The 15,560-nt window shown below is 45.1% G+C and overlaps 1 protein-coding gene across 10 annotated transcripts in view; it reads right to left on the bottom strand.

Moving 5' to 3' along the window:
- Positions 1-15,560, bottom strand: part of GGT1 (gamma-glutamyltransferase 1) — a 103,693-nt gene that overhangs the window by 47,280 nt on the left and 40,853 nt on the right. For 7 of the 10 annotated variants that reach the window (XM_061370740.1, XM_061370741.1, XM_061370745.1 and 4 more), the window contains 9 exons: positions 7,597-7,764; positions 6,839-6,966; positions 6,517-6,606; positions 5,309-5,501; positions 3,927-4,084; positions 2,900-3,049; positions 2,269-2,405; positions 1,219-1,406; positions 287-414 (listed from right to left, as the gene is read on the bottom strand). In XM_061370740.1, the coding sequence (XP_061226724.1) occupies positions 287-414; positions 1,219-1,406; positions 2,269-2,405; positions 2,900-3,049; positions 3,927-4,084; positions 5,309-5,501; positions 6,517-6,606; positions 6,839-6,966; positions 7,597-7,760 (1,336 nt within the window). In that variant the 5' untranslated portion in view covers positions 7,761-7,764. Of the gene's footprint in view, positions 1-286; positions 415-1,218; positions 1,407-2,268; positions 2,406-2,899; positions 3,050-3,926; positions 4,085-5,308; positions 5,502-6,516; positions 6,607-6,838; positions 6,967-7,596; positions 7,765-13,085; positions 13,236-13,970; positions 14,157-15,560 lie in introns of those variants that run through there. The other 3 variants (XR_009728041.1, XM_061370737.1, XM_061370739.1) reach the window with 2 other exon arrangements.

The following is a 15,560-nucleotide window of genomic DNA, read 5'->3' as shown; positions in this document are numbered from 1 at the left end:
AAGTAATTTCATCTGACATGTGCTGAGCTCCCAGGGAAAGGATTTCTGGCTGTTGGAAGGAGTCAGACACAAAAGTTGATCTTTAGACAGCCTCTCCTTCAGGACTGCACCAGGGGCTGGTTGCGTGCTTTTGCCAGGGATGCCAGATGACTTTCCATCCTCTGCAGAAAGGCCCAGCTCTGTGCCTGATGGGAGAGGTACTGCAGCCTACCTTGCAGACACCACAGCATTAATACGCAAGTCATAGCCAAAAGCTGGAGTCAGAAATGTAGTTTATAGTTCATACCTGGTGCTATGAAATTTGCTGGAGAAGGAGGGATTCCAAATCCATTGATTATGTAAGGTGAGCTGAAGTCATCCATCTCATCATTAAATAGGATTCCACTCACTTTGGATCGTACATCAGAGCCAAAGCTAGAAAAAACAAGTTGGTGCAAATACGTCAAAACTAGAGGAAATCCAGGAGAACCTTCAAGTGAATTACTGCAATGTCAAACCTGGAATTTGATTGGAATTACTCTCCAATCTCTCCTCTTGTAAAGGACGTTCTGTCACCTCTTGGGGAAAGGAAGCAGTTTATACCACGAGTAGACAAAGAGGAAAGGCAGCCCAGAGCCCTGCTGTACAGCTCCCCTGTAACAACCCCAAGAGGAAGAACAGCACAGCAGCTAAATACAACTATTTCCCTTTCCAGCGGGCAGAATGGCACTCCATCCAGAGGCAACATAACTCACAGGCTGGCACACTGGGGAATCACTGAGGATTTGCTTTGATGTGTCAAGATGGAGACATTTTCTATGGACAAAAAGAACCTTCACCCCCTTCCAAGCTTCAAGCTACACACACGGAACACAGCTCTTCCTGCCAGCACTTGAAGACAAACACTGCACTTCCAGGCCAGCTGTATTAGCTCAAACTCCTGTCTGAGAAGTCAGAGCCAGCAGTGATACCACTGCTTATAATAAGATCCAGATGCAGTGCATGTTTTCTTGGTGGGTGAACTCCACATGAGAGAGGACACATCTTGTTCTCTGACCCAGCCACATAGGTCTCAGTGTTAAGAACTGACCTGCAAGCTCAGCAGTAGTGCCCATCAACAGTGCTACTCATCACTACCCCGACAAAGAGGTGACAGTTCAGTGATGTTTTATACCAACCACAGAACCACCACTAGGAAGATGACAAAGGCCTACATGGAAGTAATGTCCGAGCTCATACTATTGGTTGATGGTGCTGGTGGCGGACACAGCACTGCCATCATCAGCCACAATGGAGAGGTGGGATGTACCGGCATTATCTCCAATGTAATATACTGGCTCATAGTAGTCAACTGGATGGGAGGTGTTGTCTGTGATTCTCCTTCGGAGACTATCCGCAAAGAACTCAGACGTCATGTTTCTGATCGCCTGTCAGAGAAATCCAATGCAGTTACTCAGCAGATTAAGTTTAAGTGACATGTAGTTATGAGGCTGATATCCAATACTTCAGAGCACGGAAGAGTGGCAAATCCCAGCAGTGAAGCTATAGTTTTCCAGCAGGGGCATTCCTCCTTCTTGAGAGATGGACATTGTACCAAAAATCATTTTAAGCAGTCACAAAAGCAGCTGGTACAATGCAGCCCTTTGTGTAGGGAGATAATCGGCATCTATCATTGCAGGCCTATGGAAAGCTGTCATTGCTTTACATCAACACTGCTGTAAGCCGTACGCAAGCAGTGTTACACTTGCTTCAAAGGTGAGAGGAAAGGGATCGAGAGAACTAGGCCAAGACAAGCTCTGATCATTGCTCTGTAAACAGCAAATTGGTATTCATCAAGCTGGGCTGGGCTCAGATCCTGCGGCTTTTGCAGAGTCACAGAAGTAAAAGCACAAAGTGTGAAGTTAGGAAAAGAAGGGTTCCTGCCTCAGCCCTTCCCCTATGTTGGTCCATTTACTTTAGGCAGGACTGGGGTTAGAGAGCCACAGGGATGTCATCTAATAAGGCTTCAAGTGCTATGAAAAGAGGGAGAGTTAGCCCTAAATATAGTCAGGTGCTCCTCATGAATTAAGGATTTTGCTTTTCCTTACATCAGGAAGGTTTCCTCCATTTATATCCCTCATACTCAGCCATGAGTCACACAGGACTTCACATTTGGATTCAGAGATATTACAGTGCCTGCAAATATCAGGTGTCACAGAGCATCCCCAACAAAGTTTAGTCACCCATAAACTTTAAGCCATGCTCCAGCCAGTCTTGGTGTTGCAGAAAGAAAAGGCTTTTGCCAGGTACCTCTGTAATGTTGACAAATTTGGGATCTCCCAGTAAAGTCCTCTTGGCGTAGGCAAAGCGAAAGGCCTCCACAATGCGATGGTAAGTCAGACCTTTCTTCTCCACTGTTTTGATGCTGTCAGCAGAGAAATTATATCCTGGCAACAGAAGACAAATAACTGTGAACAACAAAGGGAAGTCCATGATCAATGGATTGCAAATAAACCTGTGTCAAATGGTATAATTTTGAAGCCCAGCCTCTCACAGATGTAATCACTGGACTGTCCTAATCTCCACACAGAGAACACAGGAGCTCTGGTAGTTTTGAGCACTATGGGAATCACCAGCAGGCTTTTTACTTTGCAGAGATGTTTCCCAAAAAAGCCTCAAGTACAAGTTAGTTTCCACACATGCAGGTATCAGGGAAGTGCCCCAGTCACAAGCATATTTTCCCTCTCACACCTGTATTTCAAGTAGGAAGGAGTTTGCAACAGAAGAGAAATGTTTCCACGTCTCTGATCCCTCCTGGGGTATCAGACTTCCCACCTGCTGGAGGGCTGTCAAGGAAGGCACAGCTCCCAAAACTGAAAAGGTGCTGTCTTTGGAGCCCTCACAGTCCTGCTGCCTGTAAGGTACTGCTCAGGGCACTCACCTTTGAGTATGTTGAAGATGAGGGCAAGCACAGGGCCGCTTAGGGGGGCACTAGGTGTGTAGAGGGTAAACTCCCCAAGTGTGATTGCTATGGGGTCTTCTATCACTGTCGCATTGTAGTCCCGCAGGTCTTCCAATGTGACAATGCCCCCTGGAAAAGAAAAGGAAACTATAAGTGTGGGTTTATGTGATCTTTGATAGGAAGAGAAGGCAATATTCCACCACTGCATCGCAGCAAGGACAGGAGGGAACAAAGGCAGATCTAAAGAGTTGCAAGGTAAAGAAAGCAAAGATGGATGTACAAGAGATTAATTTATTCCTTAATAGATCCAGCTGAGGCTCAGATAGCCTAAGCTTGAAGTTGGGCTGATTTACAGCAGCCAAAACTCTGGTCATCCATCTTTTTATTTTTTTTACAAAGGACACTGGCAATGTCAGGTAACAAAGTCCTAAAGGGTCCTGTTTACAGAAGGAGGATGCAGCTTTTGGGTGCCAATGCTGTGTGCTACCCCACAAGCAGAATCACTTTTATGTTCTATTGCCTTTCTTAACAGAAGGGGGAAGACAATAATTGACCACCACAAATGACTTATTCAGGTGAGGTTCATTGAAGCTAGCCAATGCTAGCTACTAAGGATATGAGACTACCACCATCTAGTGGTATCAAGAGATTAAACAAGCTCAGAGCTTACAGGACCATGTCATGTTTTAGGTAGAAACTTGCTGGATTCATGCTCTGTAAACAGCATGTATCCACTATCTGCATCCAGAAACACATAGGCTTGCTAGACTTTATGGTGCAGAAATGCACAGCATACACTGTCCATTTCAGACTGAGTTTCAAATGCATCCATTAGAGTGCTAACAAATTCTTTGGTGTCCTGTTGCCACACTTCTCAGAGGCAGCATTTCGAGCAGTGGGCTTGACCCGCTTTCAAGGCTTCTGCAGGTCACTGGCTCCTCCCTAGGCGCTGAGCAGCAGCAGTCAAGTCACTCATGCTGTTTTGGACAGATGTCCTGTTTCTCACCTACACTGCGGATGTCATCGATGATCTGTTTTGCCAGGCTTCCTGTGTAAAAGGCATCTGCTCCTTCTCTGGCTATAGTCTCGTATGTGTTGGCTAGTTTAGGCATCTTCATGATATCGCCCTCATGCAGAATTTTCCCTCTTTTGCAGAACACTTCACTAACAGAGAAAGGAGATGGAGAAGAGCAGATCTGAGAGACAAGTTCAACACTATGTGTACCTGTACCAGCTGACACAGTACTGAGGGCTCATGCTAGAGGCTTCTTGGAGAGAAGAGGAACTGTGTAAGCCATGCCCCAAGGGTCCTGAAATCTTGCACTGGGGCATACAAGTGAACAGTGGCTCCTGACCTGAGATTCCACATGGCTCAGAATTTGCTCAGAGAAGCCTACAGGAGGGAGTGTTGACATTTTTCAGCAAGCCAGGCCACCCTCCCTAGCTGCCCAAGTGGCTCAACAACTCCCTCAAGATGCCCAGGAGAGGCCATAGTCCATGCACTCAATCAGTTCAGTTCAGTGCACAGACTGAAGCTATGAGGCTCAAAGCTTCCATTCAGTCCAGGAGAACGTGTTTCGATCCCAGCTTCTCAGAGCACTTTGAGGTAGACTTTAGCTCCCTGTTGTGGTTTAAGTGTCCTGAACCCAGGACACTCCCTCATCAAGGATCACAAATGTGCTGCTGTGGACCTGCCAGATGGAAGTACAAGAGATAGGCCCAGGCTGTACATCGCAACTGGATTGGAAACCAACTTGCAGCTGCCAGAGGTTTTAAGGAAAAGAGAGACTTAAGCATGGTCTCCAGTAGGGCTGGACATAGATAGGAAGGGTTTGACTGTACGAAGTGGAGGAGCACTGAAAACCCTTCGTGTTCATAGTCACTGCCAGAAATGGATAATCAGAGGCATTGTTTGAGAAAGGGTTGGCTGCAGAGTAAGATATGACCCAAATTCCCACTGTCTGACAGCAGGAGAAATGTTCGAGGAGTCTCTGCAATTTCCCCAGCTGCAGGTAAGATTAGCTTGCTATACTTACAGCATGAAGAAAAGCTGAGGATTCAGAAAATACGTTGCTGTCTGACAGATTTATCCGAACAAGTACTCTAATTCCACCTTTGCTCAGACAAATGGACTTCAAAAGACCAGAATTTATCTCTCTTTAAGGGTCAAGACTGAACATTCCTAAAATTGGCCACATTATTTAGCACTGCCAGGTAGCTGGAATAACATCAGGCACAGTGAGTGCTGTCACTGGAGGGGATACACGCTCCTCACAGATGCTACATTACACAAACATAAAGACTTTTCAGCTAGAATGCAGTTACCCCAAATTTCTCTGCAGAGAACAACAACTGCTTTACCTACTACAGTGAGACTGCTCTACCTACCACAGTGAGGGATTGCTCTCAATTGACTCTTCTCTTGATTTGATGGCTGCTGCAAGGCCTTTCCCAATAGGGAACCCTTCTCTTGCCAACTTGATGCTGGGCAGAAACAGGTTTTCCCATGCCAGTTTGCCATGACGTTTGTGAGCCAGTTCATACCCACGGATTTCTCCTGGCACAGCAATGGACAGTCCTCCTGGAGCAGATGAGGAACATATCAGTGTTCCATAGCAAGAAAAGAAAGTGATTAATAGAATACAGGGATAGAGCAGGCTTCTATGTTAGCCCTGTTTTTAGGCAGGGATTACTTACACTACACATACTTCCAGCTCATTTTATGCATATGATGGTAATGGAATTACTTTGTCCGACATAAACATGCCTACATATTATGGACTGCACCAGACAGAGGTTGAAACACCTCTATCCTCTTCCTGTTAACTCATGTTGTTGGGTCATTTCCCCTCAGTGGGCTCTGTACCAGGGAAAAGCTGCCTAGAACACAGAAGTTATCACAGCTGCCTGCAGTTTCCAGTCCCTCAGAGGAGAACTCACTACAGTAGGAGGACACAGACATACTTCAGCAAAAAACCTTTCTGCAGCATTGTAACTACAATTGTGATACATTGATTACTGCACTGCACAGTGATGCTGCAGTTTGTTTCGATCCTGTCTTTACTGGCACCTCCCTGAAGTTCAACATATTTCGCAAACCCCCTCCAAGATGCTGTTCCTCCTTGGTTACAGGAGTGACCATGAAGAGAGCTAGTTAGCATTTCTTTTGGTTTTGATTAGAAAATACTGCCCTGAAAGGAAATGAATTCTTCTCTGGAGCCCTTCAACCATTAATTGAAGCCACCATAAAAGGTGTTTAGGGAGGATATTGAACTGACAAGAACTAAGCTGATCCACAAAGATTGATTCAAAAAGGTGTAAAGACAGAACATGTGCTCTGGATTCACCTGCATTCTCATAAAGTGAAAAGCAGGAAGCGCTGAGGTGAATAACTAGTTTGAAGGGCATTATTTTTAGCTTGCATTGTCAGAACAGAGTTTGCAGACTGTGTAAATTAGAGGACATTTCTGGGTGAGAACTCCTGGAGATAGGCAAGAAGCTAATCTAAAGAAATATTCTTAATTTAAACATGTCAGTAGTAGCTAATGCTGGAGTTATTTGGTCTCCCCAAAGCAATGAAATAGCTTTTGCCATACCTTTCAAAGAAAGCTGTGTGTTGTTCCAAAACATGTCCTCCGATGCTCTGCTTGGAGCCACCTCTCTTGCATTAATGATTTCCACTTTTCCTTTAATGACAGAGCAAGGAAGATGATGTTTAGCTCTGGACTCAATACACAGGCGTGGTCTCTGTTAAAGTCTGCTCAATATGAGCCAGTTTCTTGGCAGCTATTTTGAGGATAGTGTGTTCCCCCAGAGGCTGTGAGAATCAATCTTTTACCCTTATTCAGACAGGATATATCACCTGCTTGAGTAAAGAGTTATCGAACTGCTCCAGATGTGTATGGCCATGTCTCTTACCTGTGCTGCTGTAGATGGTAAAGAAGAGACCCCCTCCAATGCCCATGCTGTGAGCATTCATGAGTCCTACACAGAGCATAGCTGCAATTGCAGCATCCACTGCTGATCCACCTTGCTGAAGGATGTCCCTGTGAAGCAGAAGAGAAGGCATCATATGGTGACATGTTACAGTGTCTCAGCTACCTGTGAGCAGTCAATTAACCTCATCAGAGCAGCTATGGCAGATTCTCTAATGCCCATTTGTCTATAGGTTCCTCAGAAAAAAAGAAGTTTTGAGCTTTTATCAACTTAGAGAACAGATCCTAATGGTCCAGTTCCAGACCAGATCAGCCCTCAGAGACACATCCACACTAGTCTGGAAACACCAAGATGTGTCAAAGTGCATGTGGGGACAGGCATCCCAGATACATTCACATGAGAAATAACAATGCTTGGAGGAGCCTGAAATCTCAGCATTTGCATCTGGGACTAGAGGACAGCTTGCTAAATGGAGCTTCAAAAGCATCTCTTGTTCCCATTGTTCATGAATGATCATGGGGATCTTTGCCTGCTATGCTGTCTTTGAGCAACTGCAGTAACTTTGGTGAGGAATGGTAAAAGCCCAGGTTTTATTATGGCCTCCTCTTTCCACAGGGAGTTTAGAGATGACCTGTGCTGGTCAACTGCCAGGCTTGCACCTGGACATTGGGGAAACAACAGTTTCATCTTGTGCAAGAGGTGTCAGAACTAATGCGAGTCACAGAACAATTAGTAGGTACCTTCCAATTATCGAGCACTGCCCCGCGTCTGTCGCCACAGCCGCCTTCTTGTAAGTGTGTGTGTCCCCTGAGTCAGAGGGCAGTCCAAAGAAGAGACCCAGGAACAAGATGAGCCCCAGCAGGGCTGCAGTCAGGACTCCAGTCACCACATAGCACTTCTTCATCTTCCTGTGGAACGAGACAGGATTGTCAACCTTGCAGCTTCTGGGGTGCATGGGAACTAGAAAGCAGATGATCAGGCACAAGACCAGCCTTTTCATCTGCCTTCTTTCATATCCACTGTTTCCCCCTTCTACCTCCCAGCAGCTGAAGGTCTGCACATGGAAGGGTGGTTTGGGAAGGAGTGGCTAGGGGAGCTGGGAGCCCAATTCTGTATTCCTTCCATTCACAACATGGTGATGTTCTGTTTTTAAATGGACTATCAAGAGAAAAGAGGGTATTCAAGATATCCTGGTACTGTTACCTTTCAATGGTAATAGGACAACCCAGCTCTTTATGACTTTACGCTCTTAAGATTTCAGATGTTCAGCGAGCATTTAAGTTATGCTCTGCTTGGGAGAACAGGGGGCCAGTGTCAGACTGGATTTTATCTAGATGCTAAATCAAGTCAGGAGTACCAACCAGAGAGTCTTCACCAGATTTCTCTCTCCCGCACATGCTGGCAAGGCCTTTGCCCCCTTTGTAATGTGATGAAGTCAGGCACTGCATCCTGCCCACACCCTGGATGCAGGCTGGATTTGACCTTTTCCTCCCTATTCTTAGCCACACAGTGAGGCTGTACATGACTCCTTCCCATCTTTCCAGCCCTTGAGCTATGGGCAGTGAATGGCTTCCTCCTCCCCAGAACCTCTCACAAACAGGGTCTTACAAATATTTGCTCACTCAGATTCATATCAAGACCTTTCTTATGGGCATTGCCAGCACCGTTTCTATGCCCCTGCCGTCACTGTGCAGAACAACTATTCTAACAACTCCAAAGCTTTTATCAGCTTCCCCTTTACCCATTCCTGCCATCCTGTTTGCCAAGTGATCTGCTTCAGTGAGCACCTGAAAGCTCTGAAGTGTTACCAGAAAGGAAAAGGCCCCAAAACAGCAACTTGGGCTAGTTACAGCAGGTAGGCAACCTCATACACCAAAAAAACCATCAGATTCATAGCTGAGAAGGGAAATTCAAAGAGCAGAACATAACTGATGTTAGTCATATCATTTTCAGAGGAAAAAATAAAAAAGAAATTAACTTTATATAATGTGCTTTCAAACACCATGTCTGTGAAGGAGTCTCTGTCCAGAAGGCTGTGAATGACCACTGCAAAACACATCTTAGTCATTAGCAAGCAACCTTGGCCAAACTATTTGGCACACCCCAGTATGAGCACAGCATCCCACCCTGTTCATGGCCCTTGGCCAGAGCACCTTTCCAATGAGCCTGCCACTTCCAGATGGTGATGGGCAGTGCTCATGTCTCCGTGTTTCCTGGTCCTGCACACAGCTGCTCCTGGGGTGAACACGGTTACAGTTCATCTGTGAGTGAGCAGAAGTCACCAAGGAGCTCTCTGGTGTGCATGTTAGATACACACCAGGAAGATTTGAGAGCTATTGAGGGGATGGAGAGTCACTACCACCTTGTTGGGACTGACAGTTGATGAAATGCTTCTTGAACACCTATACTTTCACCCATTTCCTTTTCCATTACAAGATCGTTCCACCAAAAAAGACCTAAATTCATCATATTGCCTTCAGGGATCGACTTCCCCCTCGGTAGAGCAGCTCTGGGCATTAACTTTGACTACTGTACTTGTGTAATAGGCAAAATGCCCTTTACCTTTTGGAAGCACCTTGCCACATTCAGAGACAAGCCAACCCATGGCATTGTGGGTAAAGAGTGGATCCATCAACCCTACCCTGTGTGGATGTTCAAGTGCCCAAACTAGAGCAAACTCCAGCAGCCAGAGAAGCACTCGGTGCCTTGCAGCAGCAGCAGGATTAGGGAGCAGTGAGCATGCCAGCACTGAGGTAACTAGAGGAAACACGCCAGGCCAGCCAACCCAAAACTCTTCTCAGAGGGAGGAGACCAGCAAGCACTGTCCCCTCACCCACCCACTCCACTCCTGTTATTTCAATTAGGAGGTATCTAACCAAAACCTGTATCTGTGAGTCTCATTCTGAGCACTAATGATATCTCCAAGTAAAGCAGCTCAAACCAGGGTGTAAATATACTGCTGTTCTGCAAACAAATGTCAACTGAGGGCAGTAAAAGGTAAATGGATGAAACTTCTTTCCAGGTTCTAGAACTTGATTTACACTCAACTACTTTTAGAAGAGACCATTGGCATGTTAGCAGAGCAATGACTGTGCAGGGGAACAGAGAAGCCATTATGCCCCCAACAATAGCTCACACACAGCCTCAGAGTTTAAAGGCAGTTCTGTTTGTTGGCAGAGGGAGCTCAGCTTCAGCACTGGCAGCCTCCTCCAGGCTTCACAAGAAATGCCAGGGGAGCTTTTATCTACACCCCAGCCAGGCAGAAGGTACTTTGTTTCATCTGAAGGCTGCTCTGTGCTGGGCTGTCCTGCAAGCACCGGGTGACTCAAGCGCCTTGGTGGGTGAATTAACCCATAGGCTCCTGGTTGGGGCTGTGCAATTCTGTACAGCTGCCTGCCCCACTGCCAGGTCAGGCAAGATATTCTGTGAGCAGGAGAGCAGAAGGGGAAACCTCAGCTGGTACCTCTGCTCTCATCTTTCACCTCCTCCCTGGATTCAGATGATGCTCATGAGCATCTCCTAGACCTGTAAGAGCTTCAAGCAGAGTGTCCAGCTGCCTGGTGAGTGCACAGACCTTGAAAAGGGCTCTTCAGCCCACTTTGTAAAACTTGGGTGCAGCTCCAGGCGCGCTGCCAGTCCCTCAGACACACACTACTGGCAGCAGGAACAAGCACACAAACTGCCTTCAAGAAGAGACACTGCTTGCCAGGCGCTGCTTCTGTACTGCACTGTGGGACCACATTGCCCTCTGTGGCCCAATGGGGGCCAGAAAAAGTGAATGCTCTTGATAAAAGTGCATCTGTGCAATCTGTCAGATTGATCCTACTAAGGAAGAAATAAATGTATGAGCTAAAGATCTGCAGCTTTCTCTTCTTAAACAGTACAGAAGGAAAACTCAGCTGAGGATAATCCTCTCTGCCTCAACTGCCAGCTCAACTCCCTTAAGTTCCTTAACCTGTTTCAGGCCTGACCCTAGAGGGAAACATCCCTTGCACAGTTCTTACTGCCTTCCTAGCTGTAGCACAGCAGAGAGCCAAAGAGGCATTTGTTTTCTGCATGGCAAGTGGGAGATGGATCAGAAGCCTGCAGATACCCATTCTCTAGCACACCCTTCCATTCTTCCCTGTGCTCTGGGTAGGTGTGTTGCAGGAATTTTGCACCAATGGTCTTTCTGAGCCTCAAGTCCCCACTAGGATTTATTGTTGGGTGTGGAGCAGCAGCTGCAGGCCACCACATGAGCTATTGTCTGCTGAGGCTGGCTTTAACCTCCAAATTTCTACCAAATCCAGCTTTTTGGAAGCTTGGCTAGCACTTAAGTCACACAGCATTGCTTGGCAGCAGCAAGAGGTCTCCAGGAAAGAGGCCTATAAAACCATTAAAAGCAATATGATTATTTCTCACTGTTATAAATTTCCAACAGCCAATCCTAGCCATGGAATTTATAATGCAGCCTGATAATCTGTCTTAATTTGTTTTAGGAGAGGGGGAGGACCAGCAAGTACTAGAGTTACGCTTGTATGAGCAACCCAAATGAGCCGTATTCAGATGTGTCACAACATTCACAACCTTATTTAAACATCACACTTTTTGAATTAGAAGAATCCAGTGCAACAGGCTGGCTAGTGTCAGGCAGGAAATACAGAGTCTGACATCTCTGCCAGGAGAGCTGGTGTATGCTGTAGAGATGAGGCACCTGCCGTGGTCAGGGAAGGCACCGGGAGAACTGAAAGAGGATATGTACCAACCAGAAAGCAGGGGAGAGAGAACAGTGGAATACCAGAGGATGACAAGGGAGCTCATGCACTGCCTTGTTCTTGAATGAAGCACTGAAGGAATCATCCACCGACAACATCTAGGACTTTAACTCCAGACTTTAAACCAAGAGGTCTGTGCTTTAAACCTAGCACCACTCCTAATTGTTCCTTGTACTCCCAGCCCCAACCCAGTAGCCAACGCTTGGCCATTAGTTTCAAGACATTCCCCAAGCAGCACACATGCAGGCAGGCAGATCCCCCTATGAGGTACTGATCTTCATGGTGGCTAGCAGGCATTTTTATCCATAACTATTTCTACCTTGTCCACATGGTGTCTTCTAGAGACTTTAAACAAAGTATTAACAACCACCTCTTGCATCTAAGGAAATCACTTCCAATTCAAGCCTGATACAGATTTCTGTAGAAAGCTGACTCAAAGACTAAGGTACCTGGAATTCAAAAAGAGCAGATATTTTAAGTCTAGTAAATTCTAGGCCACGCAGTGAGCCAGGAGATACATTCTTGTATCGAGCTGGAACTTAAAACTATGAAGTTCTTGTATGTACCCATCACAAGATTTAAGTTGAAGTCTGTTGCAGTCTTCATCTCCACCAGTGATAAGGGAACTTAAGCAGAGTTCAACCACGCCATAAAGAAGCCCAAAGAGGCTTCCAAATTCAGATCTAGGCACTGGTCCTGCCTGGAGCAGGGGGAAAGAGCAGTCCCTGGAGAGACTCAGTAACTCCATTTGACACACTTAAAAGCCTTCCTCAGAGCTAGTGCTCCATATTGGTTCCTCTCCTGCTGTCGTGCACCCTGTGTGACTTGTTGCCTCCTTCCCCTCAGATGTAGGCAGTATTTTGCCCAATGTAGAGCAAACTCTGAGCTCACTGAGAGACAAGAATTTCCTCTTGAAGCAACCTTCCCCCCCCCCCCCCGAAAAAAACTTTCATGCTTTCCTGCAGAAATTTTAGCATCAAATCGAACATTTTTTATTTTAAGACATCCAGCATAAACTATGAAGTGAAAAAAAGCAGAATGGTGAAATAAATGCAGAATACCCCGTTTCACATTGTTTTCACAGTGTTTTCTAGTTGGGGACCTTCCAGAAATCCAGACCTGACAAAGTCAATCTCAAAAATGCAAGTTACTACGATAAAGTTTTATAAACCCATTCAGAACATCACTGTTACATTCACTCCCAATTTAAAATCAAAATGCTTCTTAAAATAGTTCTATTCTCCCAACTGTTGCAAAAGATGTTTTCATATGCTCTTCTGACATTCAACTAGAATTTATTAGACTTGAGAGTATTCAGACTCGTTAGTCAGGCCCCATCAATTCTCTTTTGGCAAGCTTTCATCTGAGTGTTAAAAAAGTCACATTGTCACAAAAGTCTGTTGAATAAGTTCCCACACAGCACTTCCAGGCTGAGGGGAATAGCCTAACGAAGGTAATTTCTAATTTCCCCTTACCTTTCAAACATATTTGCAAGTCCGTCTTGTCTTTTTTGCGCAGATCTCTATGTACTGATATCCTTTGAATATCCTTGCTCAAGCATTGAACCGTTTACTAGGGACAGTATACCCTTGTAGCAGCAACCACTTATCTTCCCTTAAAAGCTCTCTCAAGTGTACCATTTGATATTTGTACTGTTCTGCTCACAGAGACCAACTCATTGAAACTCATTATGTTTGAATTCACAGTACGAGAGGAATGCACATGTAATCATTGACTAGGTGAAGTGTCAAGAACCCACACCTTTTAAAATGCATATTTTAGCATCCACAAAGGTTGTGTATCACCAGCAGAATCATTCTGTGTTCTTGAATTCAGTTACTACATGGTGCAAACATGAATTTTCCCACACCTCATCACTATCTCTTAAGTTCTGAGCAAATATGTGGTCATCTTAAGTAGAAGTGCTCCCATCTCATGTACCCTCACACCCCTCTTGCCTAACCCACTGGCACATTGTGGCTCAAAAAGAAAGGGATTTCAAGTGTGTCTGTAACTTGCAGCTTAAACCTAGACAGATGGAGCTGTGATTACGTTTAGTGGGAATAACCTCTCTGCCAAATGTGGGCTACTGCCTCCAGTGTGAGGACACCTGACCAGCTCACATACCTGTTCTTCAGTAATCACAACTACACACTACTTTAAATTGTCATTGGGTTTAGTTCAGATTAACACTCCTGTCATCTAGCTGCAAAGAGAAGATGCAATGCCTGTTCTGCCACCCCTGCTCCCATAGCAGCACCCTCTGGCAGGATGGATGGCAGAGCAGGAAGGTAGGGATGAAGAAACCTGCCCTCCATCACTTATCCTCATTGAGACTTTTAAGCAACAATCCTACATACCTGTTTGTGCCACATCTGGAAGCATGGTCACAGCTCAAAGATTGCAGCTTACCTGCCATAGAACAGGGTAACATAAACCCCAGTAGCAACCCAGACTCAAGGTAATGAGCTGCACAAACTGTCTTTGTACTCTTTAACAACTTGGTTACTAAAGCTGAATGCCTATCCAGAATGCAGCACGGACAAATCACAGCAAGAGTTCAAGCCCACATGCTTTGTGGCCATGTGGCTGTCCTGTAAACACAGAATGAAGCAAAGTCTGCCTGGATGCCAGTCAACACTGCCTGATGCTATCTTTTGACTACTGGGATTAGTCAACTGGTTAATGTCTCAATTCCAAATATGTTCAGTCTCTCTGTCCCACTCCAACCTTTGATACACCAGATCTTTACTGACTTCAGAAGGATGGTACCTGTACTACAATGACTCATTAACAAAGTTTGGCCTAGCTTCAAAAGTAAAAGTATTTGAGAACATGTTTTCCCTGCTTCAAAATACACATCTTCTTAATAGCAACAAAATGGAGTTTTCTTTGTCATTTACATTTGGTAAAATCATTACTATAAAAGAAGAGCATTACAGCCTTAAGATATTTGGAAGGGATTTAGCACGTGCATGTCTTTCAAATACCCCTTTCAACTTTAGAACTATAAAACTATGTCCCTGAAGTAGACCTAGGTCAGAAGAGTGCTTCCTGTCAGCACGTTTGTATCAGAGGGTGCAAGGTGACACAAAAATGCTGTTAGCTGTAAGAGATCCCTCTTCTAAATCATAATTATCCAACTGTTACTCTTCATCCCAATTGCTGAAAGGCAAGTTTTAGAACAGTAAGCTACCAAAATGAAGCAAATTCCTATGTCCTTCATGGGCAATGCAGTCTCATCTGTGCATATCAGCACAGAGCTGGAGTAACTTGGATGCTCCTCAGCAAGTTACTCTTTCACTTACCTATGAGTAGAGTTGAGGATAGGGTCAGAGAAAGTTACGAAACCTAAAGTTAGTGTTTCTGGTTCTGATACAGATAAATTCTTGCTACATACAGGTTGTGCTATGCACAACTATCTCATTTCAGTTTACATGGTCTTTGGGAACTGACAAGTATCTCTGTGTAGGCATTAATACAATAGATAATCCTGTTATAACACAGCCTTGCACATTTCAAGAAGCAAAGCCACACCTTGGAGTAACACCATATTTAATGCAGCTACATGGCTGCCTTCCTAATCTCAACACAGAATTATAGAACCCATTACAAAAAAAAGAAAAAAGTTATCTCCTGCAGGGTTTGCCACCTCTTTCCACGTGTGATACTCATGGCATGATCAGCTTTAAAATTATCCAAAAATTAGCATGTGCTATTACACTGAAACATGAACAACAGAGCGAAATCTCCATTTGTTTCTTCTGAAGGAATGCATCTGTCAGCATCTGAAGCAATGCCTTCACAGCTCTTGTAGTAGAACTTGCAGATACTGAAAACCACCAGGCAACCTGAAGGCACTTCTAGGTAATTTTCCTTTTTACTTTCTCCCTCACCCCCACTGATTTTTCCATGGGAATTTCATGAAGCAACACCAGCAACGACTCGCA

The sequence above is a fragment of the Neopsephotus bourkii genome, unplaced genomic scaffold, assembly GCF_033783945.1.
Source record: "Neopsephotus bourkii isolate Nb327-2 ecotype Australia unplaced genomic scaffold, CSIRO-AGI_Nbou_v1 NB_1542, whole genome shotgun sequence".
Lineage (NCBI taxonomy): Eukaryota > Metazoa > Chordata > Aves > Psittaciformes > Psittacidae > Neopsephotus > Neopsephotus bourkii.
Note: the sequence above shows the minus strand (reverse complement) of the source record. Positions and strands in the feature narration are given on the sequence as shown.